The 18,248-nt window shown below is 41.3% G+C and overlaps 1 protein-coding gene across 3 annotated transcripts in view; it reads left to right on the top strand.

The window, feature by feature from the left end:
• Positions 1-6,483: 6,483 nt before the first annotated feature.
• ESPL1 (extra spindle pole bodies like 1, separase) overlaps positions 6,484-18,248 on the top strand; it is an 80,942-nt gene continuing 69,177 nt past the window's right edge. For 2 of the 3 annotated variants that reach the window (XM_089691454.1, XM_089691453.1), the window contains exons 1-6: positions 6,484-6,625; positions 10,284-10,384; positions 11,331-12,407; positions 12,572-12,676; positions 14,889-15,009; positions 16,679-16,815. In XM_089691454.1, coding sequence (XP_089547580.1) covers positions 10,298-10,384; positions 11,331-12,407; positions 12,572-12,676; positions 14,889-15,009; positions 16,679-16,815 — 1,527 coding nt within the window. In that variant the 5' untranslated portion in view covers positions 6,484-6,625; positions 10,284-10,297. The remainder of the gene's footprint in view (positions 6,626-10,283; positions 10,385-11,330; positions 12,408-12,571; positions 12,677-14,888; positions 15,010-16,678; positions 16,816-18,248) is intronic. The other variant, XM_089691455.1, reaches the window with a different exon arrangement.

Below are 18,248 nucleotides of genomic sequence, written 5' to 3'. Positions count from 1 at the left end.
GCCACTGTTAATGCATGTGGTAGAATGGGCGTACCACTCTGCAGCTATTATTTGCCCCCTTCTCTGCACCAAGAGCTGCAGTCCCTCCTTCCCACCCCTTGTCCTGACCCTGTCAATGCTATTCTCTGTATCACTGATAACCACCCAGCATCAGGAGAACATCTGAAGAGGACCCAGATCATCCTAAATGCTTCAGTCATTTGTTCTCATTTTAGTTAGAGTAAAGCTGGTCATGCACACATAGATTTCTCTCATCTATCCTGTGGGCTGCCTGAAAGAAACATATTCCTCCATCCATGCTGAACAGCCTGGATGGAGGAATCTCCTCTGCCAGCTATTGTATTCTGACAGTTGGCATACATGGCTGTCAGAATACCTAAATTGTGGCTGCAGTCATTGTTCAGCTGATAATTTTCCACAATGCTCTGACTTTTTTTGAGCCGTGTGGAGCTGACAGGACCAACCACAGATTGAATTTCATCTGACTTAAGCAACCTAAAGCAGAACTAAAAATTGTGAATAGGCAGGTTCTTTATTGCAAAAGAAATGTACAGTGTCTCTTCTGCCTGCCTGTTCACTATCCTCTTTACAATGTACACTGAGCTGCACATGCTCTGTCTACATTCCTGCACAGTACCTGTGTGGTGGAAAGACTGAACTCCTGCATCATGCTGCACTGGCCAATCAAGACGCCTGAAAACCAGCACCCAGGAGAAGCAAGGGAGAAGACATCCGATTGGAACGGATATTTTTTAACTTTATTTCTGCTTTGAATGTAGCACCATCTAGTGTGCTACTAGTATTAATGTAGGTAAATGTATTGTGTATGACTCATAGTATTGTAGCTCTGTGACTCTGTAATTAGGTCAGGTTACTGCAGATCAGGCTGGATGACTTAACAGGTTGGGACTCTATCGCCTCCACCTGGTTCTGGAGGACCATGAAAGCTTCCAGAAGCCAGGGGCCCTAAATCTGAATGTTTATGAGAGTCTAACCAATCCCAGGTTTGGAGGCCCTGGTAGAGTGGTCAGGTCAACCCATACATATGCCAGGCTGGCAGAGGAGTCGGGTGGGAGATGTAGTGCTGAGAAGGCTGTCAGTGGCCTGGGTGGGGTTCCCTAGGTCTAGGGGTGCCGACCTCCAAGCTGGGCTTGGGCTGGCTCGGGAGGATCCATTCAGCATCACAGTATGAAGAGGAGTCATGTCTGGGAGCAGTGGGAGGACAGAGCGAGTACATCAGCACACCCTGGGATTCACAATGGGAGAGACTGCCACATGTAGCAAGCTGTCAAAGGACAGTGTTGGGCTTAATCCTTTATCCTTGTTGTCACAGATCCAACCCACACGCCCACAGCGACTAGCTAACCGAGGCAAGCACGTGCGGCCATGACGTGGGGTAAGAGGGACTTAATCTGAATATATACGTATATAAGACCGGACGTGATATACTTTCACAGCCCGCGCTACCTCTGGCCACCACTAGAGGGAGACTCCAGTCCAGCTGGCTGACCACACACACAGGTAGACACAGATCTTACATACAATCTCGTGCACTAATTAGGGTTGAGGAGCAGCCTAGCAATCACACACCCTTCTAGGATTCCTCCAGCTATCCTACAAGCTAGAATCCCGGTGTTAATCACTCTTCCACTGTCCACACACCCCCATACCAGACACATCACAAATTGTAGCTTGCCACCACCCAACAGTTTATCCGCAGAACGGTCTGCTGGGACACCACACACACACAAAGATCTCCATCTGGCAGACCTGTCACCCTTACAATCTGCGCGCAATCTGCCAACACGCAGTGCAATTGCATACAGATAGGCAATGAACTTGTCCGAGCATATAAAGACACTAAAATACAATACAATCTAATCTCTCCGGAGATATGAGCCTGCTTAAGTACCCAGAAGTCACTTATTAATTTTAAGATTTAATATCCCGAAAGTGGGCAGTGCATAAAATATGTACAAAGTATAAAAAGTTACAGAAAATACAAAAAATACAAGAAGACACACAATTGACTATGCCTTATAAAATAAAATGGAATAAAAAACAAATAAAACTTTTACCAAGAATTATCCTGCGACTGGAGCAAGTCAGAGAAAGTCCGCGATCCGTCAGTCAATAGGACGGGCTCCATTCGAATCACAACATCCATACCTCAAGTCCTCAATTTATGGGAATATGGACGTAGGCTGGACATTAGACCTTGGCCAGTCAACCCTGGGGGGTGTTCCTGTACCAGCCCACAGGACGTTCTGGGTGCTGAAATGCCCAAAGTCTATTGGACCAGGAATTGTTTGAATCACCAAGTCAGGGATTGAATTTCCGACACCAGCGCATCAATCCGATCGCGACAGTACCAATCAGTATTCAGCTGTCGCAATCCGGCGCCACATAACCATTTCCTGCATTTTTCTGGCATTCTACATAGACCACAAATACGGTTTAACATGCAGATGTAGCCCACAGAGTGCCCAATCCGAAGGAAGTATTTTCATCTCTCTGCAACTACGATTTTAGCTTTTATGAGAGATGAAATCTATTCCTTTGATCCACTGATATACGTTAAAGCTCCCAGGCACATCGGAGCCCCCCTGGTGTCATAAAGCCAAAACGTCTGCGTTTCTCTTTTAAACTTCAGGAAGGTGGCAAAGTCTGATTATATATATATATAGATATAGACAAATCTTATTGGCACCCAGGTGTCACTTCCAGCCTGGAAGCTGTTCTGTCTTTTCAGATGCTAATGGTTGAGCACATGTCTCTGAATACCTATGACTGAATATATGACCGAATATTTCTTTAATAACAAGGAATGAAACTAAATTTACAATTACATATTGCTACTGATCACATCTCAGTCCAATCACTTGAATCCCACATCCACGTTACACTTGTCCTGGGAGATCTGCAGAGCAGCCAGAAGGGCTGGTAGTGACTGCAGGCTGTGGAGCTGGGAGCAGTTCTACAGGGGAGAGTAAACACTTCTGTATGTAGTTCCAACAATTTAAGCTTTCAGATGGGCTGAGAGTTCTGAACTCGTAAGGGGCTGTTGCTACTGATCTGTAAAGACTGACCACACTCAAGAAAAAGTAGTCCGGGATCTGTTTCTGTAAATAGGAAGGGCGTTGTCCCTGTGCATTGATCCTGGCAAGTTGGGCATCCCATAATTCCTATTACGGTATCCAAGTTATTTCCCCTAATAAAATAACAAAAACCAAGCTCATGGACTGTTCACTGACTGTGGAAAATGCGTGTTGCCTGGCTGTGTGAAGTTTACGGGGACCCAGAAACAGCAGCCCTCAAGAGGGTAGCGCTACATAATCAAGGATTACAACTTTAGTGACATTTTTAATCCCTTCTATGTTGTTTACAGATTCACTCTACTTGACCTCGTGACTATTGTCTAAAATTTAGAATTTACAGGAGGTGGGGGGACATTTTTAAATGTAGAGATTTGTTTTGGTGACAGCTCTCCAAGACAGATGACTTTGCTTATACACATGCCATAGTATATGTGAACCCTCACCGTGTAAAACAATCGACTCAGTTAAAAATAGAAATGAAAGGCAAAAGATTTGTATATACATATAAAAACATTATACTTTTTTTTACCTTTTTTATAAGTGATCACATAACCTCTGCTCTCAGCTGAATTAGGAGCTTAGAGAGCTGGGGAGGAGAAATACAATTGCACTGAACTTCCCAGTGAAGGACTGTGCAGGGGGGCATGTCAGTAGAGGTCTGATTGGAGAGCACTGAATACAAAGAAAACAAACGGCGCACCAGCCTAGTGCATTACCTTAAAAAGCATTTATTAAGAAGAATAATAGGTATTGTACTCACAAATGACAATATTTTAAAGTCACATCATGAAAGAACAGCATTGATGTGCCTGACATTGTCTTTTGTGAGTACAATACCTATTATTATTCTTTTTAATAAATGCTTTTTAAGGTAATGCACTAGGCCGGTACGCCCTCTGTTTGTTTTCTCTATATTCAGTGCATTTGGACTTTCCCAGTCCTTTGAGGGCAGAAAGGCGTGCACGTTCTAGGACATCCGTGATGTGGCTATAGCCTATGTTGAGTCCATCCCTAAGCGCAGGAGTATTTGGGTTTGCCGTTTTCATTGGAGAGCAGGCTGAGTTCTCAGCACAGCTACAAAACTGACCATGCTGTGCTCTCCTGTTTAGTGTGGTCAGTTTTTAATAGGAAAGCAGAGGGACTATCAGAAACACCAGGGATTTCACACAAAGGAAGCAATACAAAGAGAACAGGATACTTTTTCATACAAGTACATGGTACTGTGGGAGACTTTCTCTAACTTTTTGTACCATCTCTGGGGCAGGATGTGAAGTGAAATTTCTTTAGCCTCCCTGGCAGTAATCCCAAGTGTGGCTCGGGGTTAATTTTCAGTACCAAAAAAACAGTAACCCGGAGCCACACTAGGGATTACACTGTAGTGTGTGTGTAATGTAATTTATCTTGTCCCTGCGATCCCCCGATGTCCTCCCACGACTGTGTCCTCCAGCCGATATTCTCCCACTGTGTACTCCAGCCGATGTCCTCCCACTGTGTCCTCCGGCTGATGCCGGCATCCGTCTTCCTCGTTCTTTTCCCTGTGAGCGCTGTGACGCATGGGGGCGGAACCGGCGGGAGATTCAAAAAAGTAAAAACATGACATACACACAATACATTGTAATCTGTTAGGATTACATTACTGTATCAAAGCATTTCACATACATTTTGTCCCGAGTGCTTTGTCCTGTGCCCTGCCTGCATTTTTACCGTTCATTCTGCCTGGAAACTGAGAAATGTCCATGGCATCCAAAAAGCGTCCCTTTAGGTCAAAAGCGGTTTTAGACCAGCTAGAGAACAGCGATCGTTAATTAGAACCACTTGCAGAATTGAGTGATGATTCGTGGGGAAATTCGTCATCAGACACTGAAATTTCCATGCAAAAACAATGTACCGCTTTGACATTCAAAAATATGAACATAATCAGAGTGCCAGGGAGGTTAAAGTAGAACCATTTTTCATTCTGGAGTAAGCCTGGCCATACATTATACAATTTTCATTTAGATTTACCAAAACCATATAACCTTTTCAATTTGTGTGCAATCAGGCAGGCCCTTGTACTACATAGTTGAAGGTTGAAAATATTTTTGCTGTGTCCCATTGGGGAGATTATCTTTCACTTCCTGTCCCATAACCAAACAGGAAGTGAGAGGCAATCCCTGCAAATTCCCTGGGGACCCCCAGTTTATCAGAACTAGTGTCCAAATTGAAAGATTTCCTATGACTTTTCTGGGCACAACCCACAAATCGAGATTGTCAATTACTTTCAATCATGATAACAGTAAGGGATCATGTACACTGCAGCTGATAAACTCACATTTAGGAGTTGTTCAGCATTTTTCGGCAGCCCTGGAACTCACCCTAATGTTTTCCTATGCTTCCATGTACACATCGTTTACAGGCAGTTGAGTTTACAGTCGTTTTTTTGAACACAGAAAATTTGCGTTCAGCAGTAGATTTTATCTGCGTTTCAAACGCAAAATGCTCGTAAACATGTTTAAACGCGGCTAACTGCATTTGAAATTTTTTTTAACTCTTCCATTTCCAGATGCTGTCCAGAGCCTTTTTTCATCATGCAAAATGCATGCAAAGTGTTTTCCCGGTTCTCAAACGGACCTGGTACACCATACTTGGAGGTTTTGCATGAAAAAAAATATGTTAGACACTGCTGTAATAATTTCTGCAGAGAAATGAGCTGGAACACATCCAAACACCACAAAAAAAGACAGCTAATCTCAACAAATACTGCTCTCTGCTTCTGCTCTATTTCTCTCAAAATGTCTGAAATAGCTAATTTTTTACTGTTTTTCAGTGCATTCTGGGTATTTTGGAAGGTCTCCTGAATTTATCTTTAAAAAATGCTTCCAAACACAAACGCACATAAACGCTGCTAAATGATGTTTTTTAACCTACGTTTTCCAGCAGTTTCCATTGTTCAGAAATGTTCTGTGTACATGGGGCCTAAACAGGACAAATAGAGAGGGTTGAATCGAGTTCTAATCAATCTCCCCTCTATGCAAAACTAAACAAGGAAGCTGCCTTTAGTTATACTTCAACACCACAGACAGAGCCTCTACAAATGGCAGCCTTTGAAAGCATATGAGTCCTAGGTAACAAGTGGAGGACAGCCACGTGTCTCATGATTTCATGCAAAGTCTATGAGGTGATTGTAGCCGTATTTCTGATGCAAAGTCTATGACACGCAAGTATGACAATCCAGGACAGCCGCCTTTTCCTTCTGTTCGCCGAGTGTTCACCACGTGACAACAGCACGCCGTCTGAAGCACAGGAGACTACAACTTCCGGCATGCAATGCGGTGTGTCGCGCTGGTGAGGTAAACAAGTCGCGTGGGTTGGCTGGGAAGCTAGATTTGAAAGCGGCAGAGGCGCGCTGAGGGAACGGGAAGAGCCATTGGCGTATATGAGGGAGAGAGGATCCTGTGCCTCAGAGAAGTGTATGAGGGGACCGCAGCTCTGAACATTCTCGTACGTCGTCCTTGTTCTGTTCCCCGGGACAGTCGGTGTGGTTGGAGGTACGTCAGTCCAGACGGTTCTGCTCATGGATACTGAGCAGCCGAACTGTGGACTCTCTTCCTGCATGTTCATTGCTAGCCTTCCATAGGAATGTTATCTTTATCGGCTGTGAGGCCCCATTCACACCTTCATCCTCCAGGAATGGGCATTTCTGTTCCCGTTCCTGAAAATGAACCGAGAAGCCGGTTGTGCTTGTAGCTCCATTATTTCTTAGTGATTTCATTACCGGTGTAGCGGCAAGATGTGTCGTTTCCCCCCCCCCCCGTGCAGATATGTTCCCCTGAAGCAACCCGGCCCGATTGCTACATCAGCCGCCTTCTTTTTGGTTTGTTTTTTTGGCTAAAAACTTCCTTGCCACACCCCCCCCCCCCCCCCAAAAAACAGATTTTTTTTTTTCTTCTTCAGCAGAGGCCCTAGACTAAAATGGTGGGTGCAGCATTTTTGTAATCTAAAATTTGTTGTTTTTTTTTGCAGTGGTTTTTCAAATGCAGATTTTACAATTTTTTTTTTTTTTTTTTTTTTTTTTTTTTAGTAAACCCAATATAATCCCCAGATTTTTAGTAAAATATAAAATGGCGTTACACCAAGTAAATACGTGATACTTTTTTTATTTGCACTAACCATTTTGAGGACAAGCTTTCAGGGTATGTCCCCTTCTTCAAGGTCCAGGCAGTACTACTACACAAAGTTTTAGCAGAATGTTAGGAGAGATGTTGAAAGGGGAGGGAAAAAAAAACACTTTTCGATGCTTTTAAACAAAATCAATCCATCAAAAAGTGTCAGACACTCAAAAGGGATCTTCAATATTTCCGGATCATACAGCTGCACCTCCAGTAATGTTGTGTACCTTATCCAGTGCAGAAAATGTAGCAAAGGATCTTATGTTGGCGAAACAGGACAGAAGTTGCAAACAAAGATGAAATGGAAACAGACATACCATCAAGGAACATAAAGATGACTTCTGCACACCTGTGGGACGCCATTTCGCACAACCAGACCACAATATGGGAGACCTCAATATTGTAGTTCTTAAAGGAAATTTCAAATTTATTCAGGAAAGGAAAACTTTTGAACTAAGAATGAAACTTCTATTTGACATGAGATAACGGCCTGAATTTGGACATGGGATTCTTCACTCATTATCCAACAGTTTTATGACCCCCTCTGTGAGTGTTGTCCCCCCCCCCCCTTGTTGCTTTTGCTGTGTCTTATCTCTAGTCTAATCCTAGTCTTTTAACCATTGCTGTGTACATCTGTTTGTGTGTTTCTTTCTGTTTTGTTTTTTTTCCTCCCCCTTTCAGCATCTCCTAACATTCTGCTAAAACTTTGTAGTAGTACTGCCTGGACCTTGAAGCAGGGGACATACCCCGAAAGCTTGTCCTCAAAATTGTATGTTAGTGCAAATAAAAAAAAAGTATCGCGTCAGTACTCAATTGTTTCGGTCGCAAGTGCACTAATACGGCTACAATCACCTCAACCATGTCCCTCTTTAACCACTTCAATACCAGTCACTTTTACCCCCTTCCTGCCCTGGCCAATTTTCAGCTTTCAATGTTTTCACACTTTGAATAACAATTGCGCGGTCATGCAACACTGTACCCAAGCTACATTTTTATAATTTTGTTCACACAATTAAACCTTTCTTTTGGTGGTATTTAATCACCACTGGGGTTTTTATTTTTTGCTAAATTAAAAAGACTGAAAATTAAAAAAAAAAAATTTGTTTCTGTTATAAAAGTTTGCAAATAGTTGTTCTTCATAAATTTAGACAAAGATGTATTCTGCTACATTTCTTTAGTGAAAATAACCCAAATCAGTATTTATTACTTAGTCTGTAGGAAAGTTATAGAGTTCACAAACTATGGGATATATCTGAAAATTGATCAATCCTGAAGTATTAACAGCCAATCTAATTTCTTGAGGCCCAGAAATGTCAGAATAGTACAGATATCCTCCAAATGACCCCTGTTTGCAAAGTAGACAGTCCGAAGTATTTCTTAGTGTCAGAATGCCCGCCGCAGTCCCACTATAAGTTGCTGACTGCCGCCATTGCTAGCATAAAAATGATTATTTTTTTAAAATTCCAGTATATATACCGCCATTTGTAAACGCTAGAACTTTCACGTAAACCAATTCATTTACATGTAGTGGTCTTTTTTTTTTTTTCTTTTGCTGGAAATGTTTTATAGCAAAAAGTCAAGAATGTTTTTGGGTTTTTTTGGTTTTTTTCAAAATTGTCGGTCTTTTTTTTTTTTTGTTTATAGCGTAAAAAATAAAAACCACAGAGGCGATCAACTACCACCGAATAAAAGCTTTATTTGTGGGGAAAAAAAGGACTTACATTTTATTTATGTGCAGCATTGCATGACCACGCAATTGTCAGTTAAAATAGCGCAGTGCTGTATCGCAAAAAATGGCCTGGTCAAGAAGGGGGGGGGGGGGTAAATCCTCTGGAGGGCGAGTGGTTAATATGTTATCTCTAAATAATGCAGGACACATACATAAACATTGTATATAACTACTCGTGAGTAAACCAAATAAATCAGTGAAAGAAAAATAATTCATATAATTATGTAAACAAGCACTTCACTTATTTTATGTAATTATATGAATTATTTTTATTTCACTGATTCATTTGGTTTATTCACGAGTAGTTGTTATATACAATGTTTATGCATGTGTTTTGCATTATTTAGAAATTACAGCATATATTATCTTATTTTTATTGTTTTCATCCACATTCTATCAAATTTGTGAGGGCACATTATTGGAGATAAGTGCTTTTTTGTTTTTGATATTGATTTAAGGTGGTGCACACTTTGAAGAGCTACTGCCTCCTTTTATTTATATTTGTTCCAGTTGGGTTTGGCGCCCCTGTGGTTTTTTTTTTTTTTTTTTTTTTTTCTCTTTTTCACGTCATGTGGATTAGATGCAGTTTAAACTGCATCCAATCCGCATATATGTGAACCGGCAATAACATGTTTTAAGCAGTTACAGCAAGAGTTTTTTGTTCCTTTCAGGATAAAGGTATTACATACAAAAGCTGATCATTGGTAGCACCCGTCCGTGGTAAATGGTTTGACTCAACACTCTTAAGGCCTTGTTCTCACAAGCGTACCCTGTAGCTGCTGCTCCCAAATTGACATCCGTGTGGGTCACAGAACTCGCACTGTCTGCTTTCAGGAACGTCCTCTGCACCCTCACATGTGTCAAATGGGGAGCAGTGGCTATATCCCAGTTGTCATGCATGGGACTGCCTGCACGCAGATATCCAGAACACCTGTACATCCCTTGTGGGCAAACACAGCCCTCACATGGCCTTAAGTTTATGAAAACTGCTCACACTTTGATTGTACAGTGCACTATGCATACCCAGCACATTATACTATGCCGGAATGACTGACTCCTTCTGCATGAGCTGGATGACATTATCTCCATTGGCCAGTCAAGAGGTAGAAAACTCTGTATGTAGGGAGAAGATGGCAAGGACCATCGAGGGATGCAATTGCTACATTGCTGGAAGGTGGAGGTGCCTGTGGGAACAAAGCCTAAATGCCACTTTTGTTGCACAGTTTGACTTGTTGGGTCGAAATGAACAATGTATAAAACGATGATCTAGTTGGATTCACAGACCTTTTTTTTTTTCTACTGTCCCAGGTAAAGTGGAAACAATGAAGACCCTAAAAGGAGCAGACTTTATAAAGCTCACATCATCAACTGAGTCTGTTGTGAAACTGCAGACAGAACTTAAGGTGAAGGTACTGGCATTTCTGTCATTGTGTTCAATACATTTTCAGAAGTGTCAAAGATCAATAGTGACTGTCTGATTTAAAAAAAAAAAAAAAAAAAATGCATATTGATAAGATAACCTATACCACTAGCCTTCACTTCTAAAATACTGCATCACTTCATAAAATGGCTCATGCTGCTGGAAGCATTTTTTTGTGAATTGCAAACATTTTTTTTTTTAAACTCTTAAGAGGGATTTTATCACAGTTCTTAATGTGGTAGATACTGCTTTGTGAATTGAGCTGCATATGTCTGCACTAAGTAACAACCTGGCAGGAATTGGGAGAGAGACCGAGAGGAGAATTCAAAACTTTGAGAACTTTCTTTTTGCTGTTTCTTGTTGGTGGTGACTTTGTATCTTTTGCAATGACTGAAAGGAGACAGTCAGAGAAGACTAAACTTATAATGGCAGGGAGAAAGGAAGTGGTTACTTTTTAACTTTTTGTACTTTTTATGTGATTATAGTTACTTTTGTTAATTCAGTGGATACTCTTGTATTTGAACATAAAAATCTGGGTGAACACTGCTAGGTGAAAAAGATGTGATGCCTAAAATACTAAAGCTACGTCTTGTGTTTTTGTACATCAGTGAGTTGCTCACATCCAACTGTAATGAAATCTTATTTTCAGCAACCATACAACCACCTGCCTCCCCAAAAATTTCCAAAAGATATGTATTGGTTCTGTTGGCACAGCCTTTTGTCAAAAATACAAGTTTATCCAACTTGGTGTTTTTACGTAACCGTGCGTGTGTGCGTGTGTGCGTGTGTGCGTGCGTGTGTGTATATATAGGTTCCCTAAGATTATGGAACTTATAAAGAATTGGAATGTGGAATTTTCTGAACATTGTTCTGAAATCTAATTTTTGATTAAAAAAATTATGAATAACTTACGTAAAGTACTTTTTGTTTTCCAGTCCTGTCTGTCAGATGTCCCAAGTGATCCATCAAGGCCAGATCAGCTGACAGATCAACGGGTTGTGTGCGACCGCGTACTTCGTGCCTGTAATCACTGGGCAGCAGAGAGGTCTTGCCATGGTCAGCACCTAAATAGTTTAATGCCCTTGGCAGAACTTGCGAGTCAGGGTTTCTATGTCTCAGGTGCGCAGCGTACACCTTTATACCTGGAGAAGATCCAATTTCATCTGTTGAAAAATGTTTCTGCACGAGAATCCTACAAGTCTTGCATCCAGATGTCAGATCTCCTTTATTCCTACCTCAGTAGATGTCCTCCAGACCAGCAGAATAGTGGAGACTATGTGGCAGTGGCTAAAAGCAGCTTCCAGTGTTTATGGAAAGCTGCTGCAGAACTGGAGCAAAAGCGAGGTCCACGTGCTTACAATCGAGAACCTTTATTGCTTCGACTTCACGCTCTGAGATTTCTCATCTTGGTGGAAAGAAGCAGTTCACATGCTGGATCTCCTATTACAACACCCCAACATGCCAAATGTGCTGCTTTAGCCTTTGATTCTAAAGGAATGGTTTGCAGTCAGAGTGATGCTTGTTTTCTTAGTCACAGTATAGAGGAACTGTTGGTAAAACCTTTAAAAGAATCTGGAACTTTGAACCACTCATGGGCTAAATGTCTGCTGGAATTGACATTGGAGAGGATTCGTATTCTCTGTAAGGGCAGTTGCTTTGACAAGAGCAAAGCGGTTGTCCAACAAGCAATTGCAAGTTTGAATGTGTCAGATAGATGCTGCCTTTCTGGGTTAAAGCTTTTAAATTTCTCCATTGAAATTCAGGAATCGAAGAAGCCACGTGAGCTTGAGAAACGTTTAGTGGAAATTGCAGAGGCCGTTGGTGGAGCCTGCTGCTATGGGGAAGGTTGGCAGTGTCCGGCTCTGTGCAATTGCTGTCAGTTCACAGTTTCATCTTTAGATGTCTACTTTAAACATTTTGGACAATCAGAAACACAAGGTGCAAACAGACTTCTCAGCCTGGGAAAGTTTCTTGATGTTCATTTTAAACTTCTGGATAAGCAGGTGTCTATGGTACGTATGTTTAGCATTGAATCTAGTCTTTGTGGAATTTTGTTTTTGCTATGTTATTCACTGTTAAAGTGTTACTAAACCCACAACCGTAAAATCAGTCATCAATGTGCATATATCTTTCTGTATCTTGTTTTCAATAGAACATTATTTTTATTTTTTTTTAGGTTCCTAAAGATGCAGCTCGACAGCTGAGAACTTTAAAACAGCAGCAATTCTGTGGCCTTCAGCAGTTCACAAATGTAGCATGCTCATTTCTGCAAACCTTTAAGGTATGGTGTTCCAGAGTCCAGGTTCCCTGTTGGCGCTATGTGTAACCCTGGACTACCTCTGCATTTTCTTGGTACTTTTAGATTTTTGACAGATAAGTGATATTCGATCTATTAAATGTGTACTTTAATACAGTTGTTGGTTTCTGTTCTTAATCTGCATTTATAGAAAGTCAATACGGAGGCTTAGTGACAACTAAATATGATTTAGGACCAACTCTTGTGATAACTTTACTCATGTACAAGTTGCCCTGCCTTCAACCCTGCCCACAATCTATAAATAAATGTTCCCCTGCACAATGTTCCTTTCTTGCCACATTTATTAACATTCCTCCTATTGTTACTGACAGTAGCAGCTGCTGGTTCTAAATCCTGGCTGCCACTGAGAACTTGGGTCCCCAGGGATGATCAGAAACCATGTATGAGTGTTGCCCTGACTTCAACCTCTTCTGCCCCCAATCTGTAAAAATGAAGAAAAAAAAAAAAAAGTTCTCAGTACGGTGCCCCTTGCTTGGCTCTGCCAACACAGCTGCATCATTAATTCACAGCGATATGTGAATGAATGAACTACAAGTCCCACCTGCATCTATGATAGATTTCTTGTAGTTCTCAATGAACCCTAGAAGAATGATCCATCTAGAGCCCTAGAAGTTCACTGACAATTCCTGAAGGTGAGTAACTGTCTGCTCTTATGGAGGTATGGGCAGACATTCATGTGCAATGATTTTATTTGTTTTTATTTTACAAAAGGCGAACTTGGCCTTAACTTTGACTGCCTGCCCATATTGTTCTGCAGCCACCATAGGTAAAGACCCTTCCTGGCCAGTGTCACTAATACAGTGTATAGTATTAGCACTGATCACTGTATTAATGTCACTGGTGATGTTAGTGTCAGATTGCCTGCCACACTTCAGCAGGCCCATTATAGATCGCTGTCAGTAGTATAAAAATAGATTTAAAAAATTCCAGTATATATCCCATAGTTTCTAGGCAAAAACAAATCCATATCACTTATTGGGATTTTTTTTTATCAAATACATAAAGCAGAATACGATGAAAAAATTTGTATTTTTTTTTTATTGGGTATGCACAATAGCAGAAAGTAAAAAAAAAAAATAGGCTCTTGTTTCGTTCATATTACAAAAAAATAAAAAATCCAGCGGTGATCAAATACCACCAAAAGAAATCCTCTATTTGTCTGAAAAAATATTAATTTAATTTGGGTATGGCATTGCATGACCGTGCAATTACTAGTTAAAGTAGTGCAGTGCAGTATAGCAAAAGGTCTGGTCAAGAAGGGGGTGAAATCTTCCAGAGCTCAAGTAGTTCATCACTCCATCTGAGAGTCCTGGGGCAAATTCCAGGTGACCTATCATGGGCATCATAGGAGAGGGGAAACTCTAGGGCAGGTAGTTTGTAATATTTATTTGTCTCAAGCAATGTTTGTTCAATCAGAGGCTGAGTTTCTATAGTGTCCTCCTATCTGCCTATGGGGCCCAAGCCAGAGGTAATGATGAAAAATCCTGCTCGAGATTAACCCACACCTTGTGTGCTTCATGTCTGCACCAATCTACCACTCTTGCCATATGCGCAGCTGTATAGTAGGGTAGGGCCCAGAAAGTTCAGTCCTCCCAAGTTTTCTTCTAATTTAGATGTCTATACTGATACGTACTGCCATCCCTTGCCAGATAAATTTGTCAGCACTGATTTAAGCTAAAGAGAGCCTGGGGATGCAAATGGGTAATGTTTGCAACAAATATAGAGGGAGTTGCATTGTATTGATCTTTTATACATTGCATGTTCAAAACCAACACAAGGCCAAATGTTTCCTCAATATAATCTCTCACATCCATGATTGGATAAAAGTTCGATTTGAAGAGAAGGTTGAGGTTCGTAGGGATTTTCACTCCTGGATGTTGAATGGCCTGATTTCCCCACAATGGCTCCCACTGCTGTCTCTGAGCCAATGAGGAGGGAGAGAGCACAAAAAGCGTCTGCTTTCATGAACCACGCTGGATCAAGATCGGCTCAGGTAAGTATGTGGGGGGGGATGTAGATGCATGCAGAAGATTTTATTTACCTTAATGCATAGAATGCATTAAGGTAAAAAACCTTCAGCCTTTAGAACCACTTTAAATTACAGTTATTTGTGTAGAGATGAATGTTTTTTTGTTTATTTTTTACCTAATTTTTTAAAAATTATTTATAAACTCAGGACATGACTGATGATGAGTTGTGCTCTATTCTGGAAGCTTGTAAAGACACAGTGTGCAAGATGCTGGCCTCCGTCCAAGGGCTTTCTGGTCAAGACGCAGCAGAATTTTTAAACATAACAGGTAGTGCCTAAATGTTTTACTGTGTGCAACACTTGGGAATGTAAATGTGAAATTTAACACTGGAACTTGTACTGCTGACCTGGCCCAAACCCATGGAGCAATTCATAGACTCTCGTTTTCAGAACCTTGAAAAAGGAGGAACAAGGTGGGTGGATACAAGACCAGTCAACACTCCACAAGGGGAGAGTGCAGTAGTGACTGCCTCTGTGCAGTAGTTTCCTATAATAAAGAGCAAAGTTTCACACTGGATTTCTGAACAGGTCTAATAAAACACACTATGACTAGTAAGAATACATATGCCTCTTTTACCTAGACAACATTTGCTCAATCTGGAGTGCATCTTCAGGAAATAGAGTAAGGGAGAGTTATAACTCCTGTCAGTTTATTTTTTGGCATCTGTCCCATTGTGGAGATTTCACTTCACTTTTTGTCCTATAGCCAAAACATAAAGTGAGGAATTCCCCACAAATTGAAGAAATCCCTTGGTGACACCTAGGTCAGCAGAACTAGTGTCCCCATTGGAAGAAAAGTGCATACACAAAGTTAGGGCAGAAATGCATCGCTCATTTACTTGTGGACATATCCCTTCTATACGGGAATTGAGAGCTTTGGTTTTCCTAACCTATACTTCAGATTCCCTAGCCACAGTTTCTGTGTCCAAATTTTTTACATCTCTACATGAATTTGTAAATTTGGGAAAATTCTTCAAGACTGTGGATTTCAAGACAATGGAATTGATTTGCTAAAGGAAAATAGCCTGTGCACTTCAGGTGTATTCCAAGTGCAATTGCTCTAGATCTGAGAGGAACATTTAAGGAAAATAAAAAACAGCATTTTTGCTTGCACGTGATTGGATGAAAGAAATCTGCAGAGCTACACCTCATTTCACAGCTTCCCCTCGGATCTAAAGCAACTACATTTGCTGTGCACTTCAAGAGTCCAATGAAACTACTAGCTACTGGGATGTTCAGCAGCTGCAGGTTTATGTATATTGAGTTAAAGCAGTGAGTGGGACACATCCGGAGCGCAGTACAGTGGAGAATAGCATGGGGCTGAACATAAGTAGAGGGAGGTAAATGTGTGCAGCAAGTAGGAGAGTTTGATGCTTTGCTTACACCTGTCAGTGTGCAACATGCCGCACCCAAACACTCAACAGTGGAAAAGGTGTGAGTCTGATACAGGGAGTTAAAGGTTTGGAACAAGGCAGAGGATGTCGGTGGTTGGTAAAACGAACAGCCTGAAGCTGCCTTATTTTACTAAACTCTCTCAAAGCTTCATTCATAATGATATGCTTACACAAGCTCAACAAGATGAAAAACTACAGTGGGGCAGCGAGAAGATTAGTCTCCCTGCTGCAATACTACAGGACAAAAATGTCCAGTCCCCAGGACAGGAAACACGCAAGAGCCTCAGATTTGTTATTGGGCAATATTTACTAAAACTGTAGCGTGCAAAACTGGTGCAGCTCTGCATGGAAACCAATCCGCTGCCAGGTTTTATTGGCACAATTTAACTGAACAAGCTGAAGTTAGAAGCTGATTGTTTACCATGCTCAGCTGCACGAGATCGAGTGATCCACTTTTAGTAAATCTCCCTCATTGTGTGCTCATTTGCATTTGGTTGCAGTGGAATGTTCTTTTTTTCTTATTTTTTGTTTATTTGTTTTCAGCATCCTGTGTGCACAACTTGGCCTACTGGTTCTATAGTCAAAAGAAATACAAAGAAGCCTCAAACCTGGTGTCTCCCATTTGTGAATATCTTGCAACAGTACATCCTGAGGGTGAACCTGAATTGGCTGTGGAAAGGGTACTTGTGCTACTGCTATAATCAATATTGGGACAGTAACAATGGGCTAAATATTATCTATTATCCTGTAGCTTATATGTCACCTACAACTTAGAACTTGGAGCAGTTCTGTACTGAGAGGAATTCAGTAGCGCTTATTGCCAACCTTCATTTTGAAATTACTTTTACTGGTGTAGTAAAAGTTCTGAAGCCGTTGGATTATCATAATAGTCAGTGAACTAATATTTTTTTTTTTTAAAAAAGGTCTGCAATGACAGCCTCAATGCTCCCTCAGTTCAGGTTTACTTTTACTTATGTTATATAGTACATTCACAGTGTATGTGCAATAGCTACAGTTTTGGGTTTTCTGCAATGTTTAATTCAAGAAATTTGGTGGAAGAATTTTGCTTGCTAGTTGCTATTCACATGACTAGACAAGGAAATAAGTTCAATTTTTAAAGAGGTTCACAACTTAGCACATCACCTTTTGTGTTACCCACATGGGATACCAGTGTAAATTGCTGCACTCCTCTCCTTGTTTGGAATTACTGGGGTTTTGTGCAGTTTAGTACAGACTATGTAAATAGTCATGCTGAGACAGACTGGTTGTCACGGGTCCAACCCGCACGCACACGCCCACAGCGACTAGCTAACCGAGGAGTGCACGTCCAGCCGTGACTTGGGGTAAAGAGGGAATGAGGGGGACTTACTTTGAGCATATAAGACTGGCCATGATACACATTCAAAGCCCGCACTACCTCTGGCCACCACTAGAGGGAGACTCCAATCCAGCTGGCTGACCACACACACAGACAGATATGAATCTTATATACAATCTGGTGCACTCTAAGGGTTGGTGAGCAGTCTAGCAATTGGCACACCCTTCTAGGATTTCTCCAGCTATCCTACAAGCTAGAACCCTGGTGTTAATCACTCTTCCACTGTCCACACACCCCCACACCAGACACACAACAAACAGTAGCTTGCTATCACCCAATTGTTTGCCCGCAGACTGGTCTGCTGGGCCATCACACACACACAGATCTCCGTCTGGCAGATCTGCTACTTTGCAATCTGCCGACACGCAGTGCAATTGCTTACAGATTGGCAATGAACTTGACCGAGCACATAGACACTGCAATACAACAATCTCTCTGGAGATATGAGCCCGAGCTTAAGTACCCAGAAGTCACTTATTAATTTTATGATTTAATATCCCGAAAATGGGCAGTGCATAAAATATGTACAAAGAAAAAAGATTTACAGATAATACAGAAAATACAAAAAGACACACAATTGGCTATTCACTATAAAAATAAAAGGTAATAAAAACAGAAATAAAACTTTTTTTCCAAGAGTTATAATGTGACTGGAGCAAGTCAGAGAAAGTCCGCGATTCGCCAGTCAAATAGAACCGGCTCCGTACGAATCACCACATCCATATCTCGGGGTCC

Source organism: Staurois parvus, unplaced genomic scaffold, assembly GCF_062004578.1.
Source record: "Staurois parvus isolate SC_StPar_1 unplaced genomic scaffold, SC_StPar_1.0 ptg000562l, whole genome shotgun sequence".
In the NCBI taxonomy this organism is placed as follows: Eukaryota; Metazoa; Chordata; class Amphibia; order Anura; family Ranidae; genus Staurois; species Staurois parvus.
The sequence above is the reverse complement of the archived record's forward strand: the minus strand, read 5'-3'. Positions and strand labels throughout refer to the sequence as shown.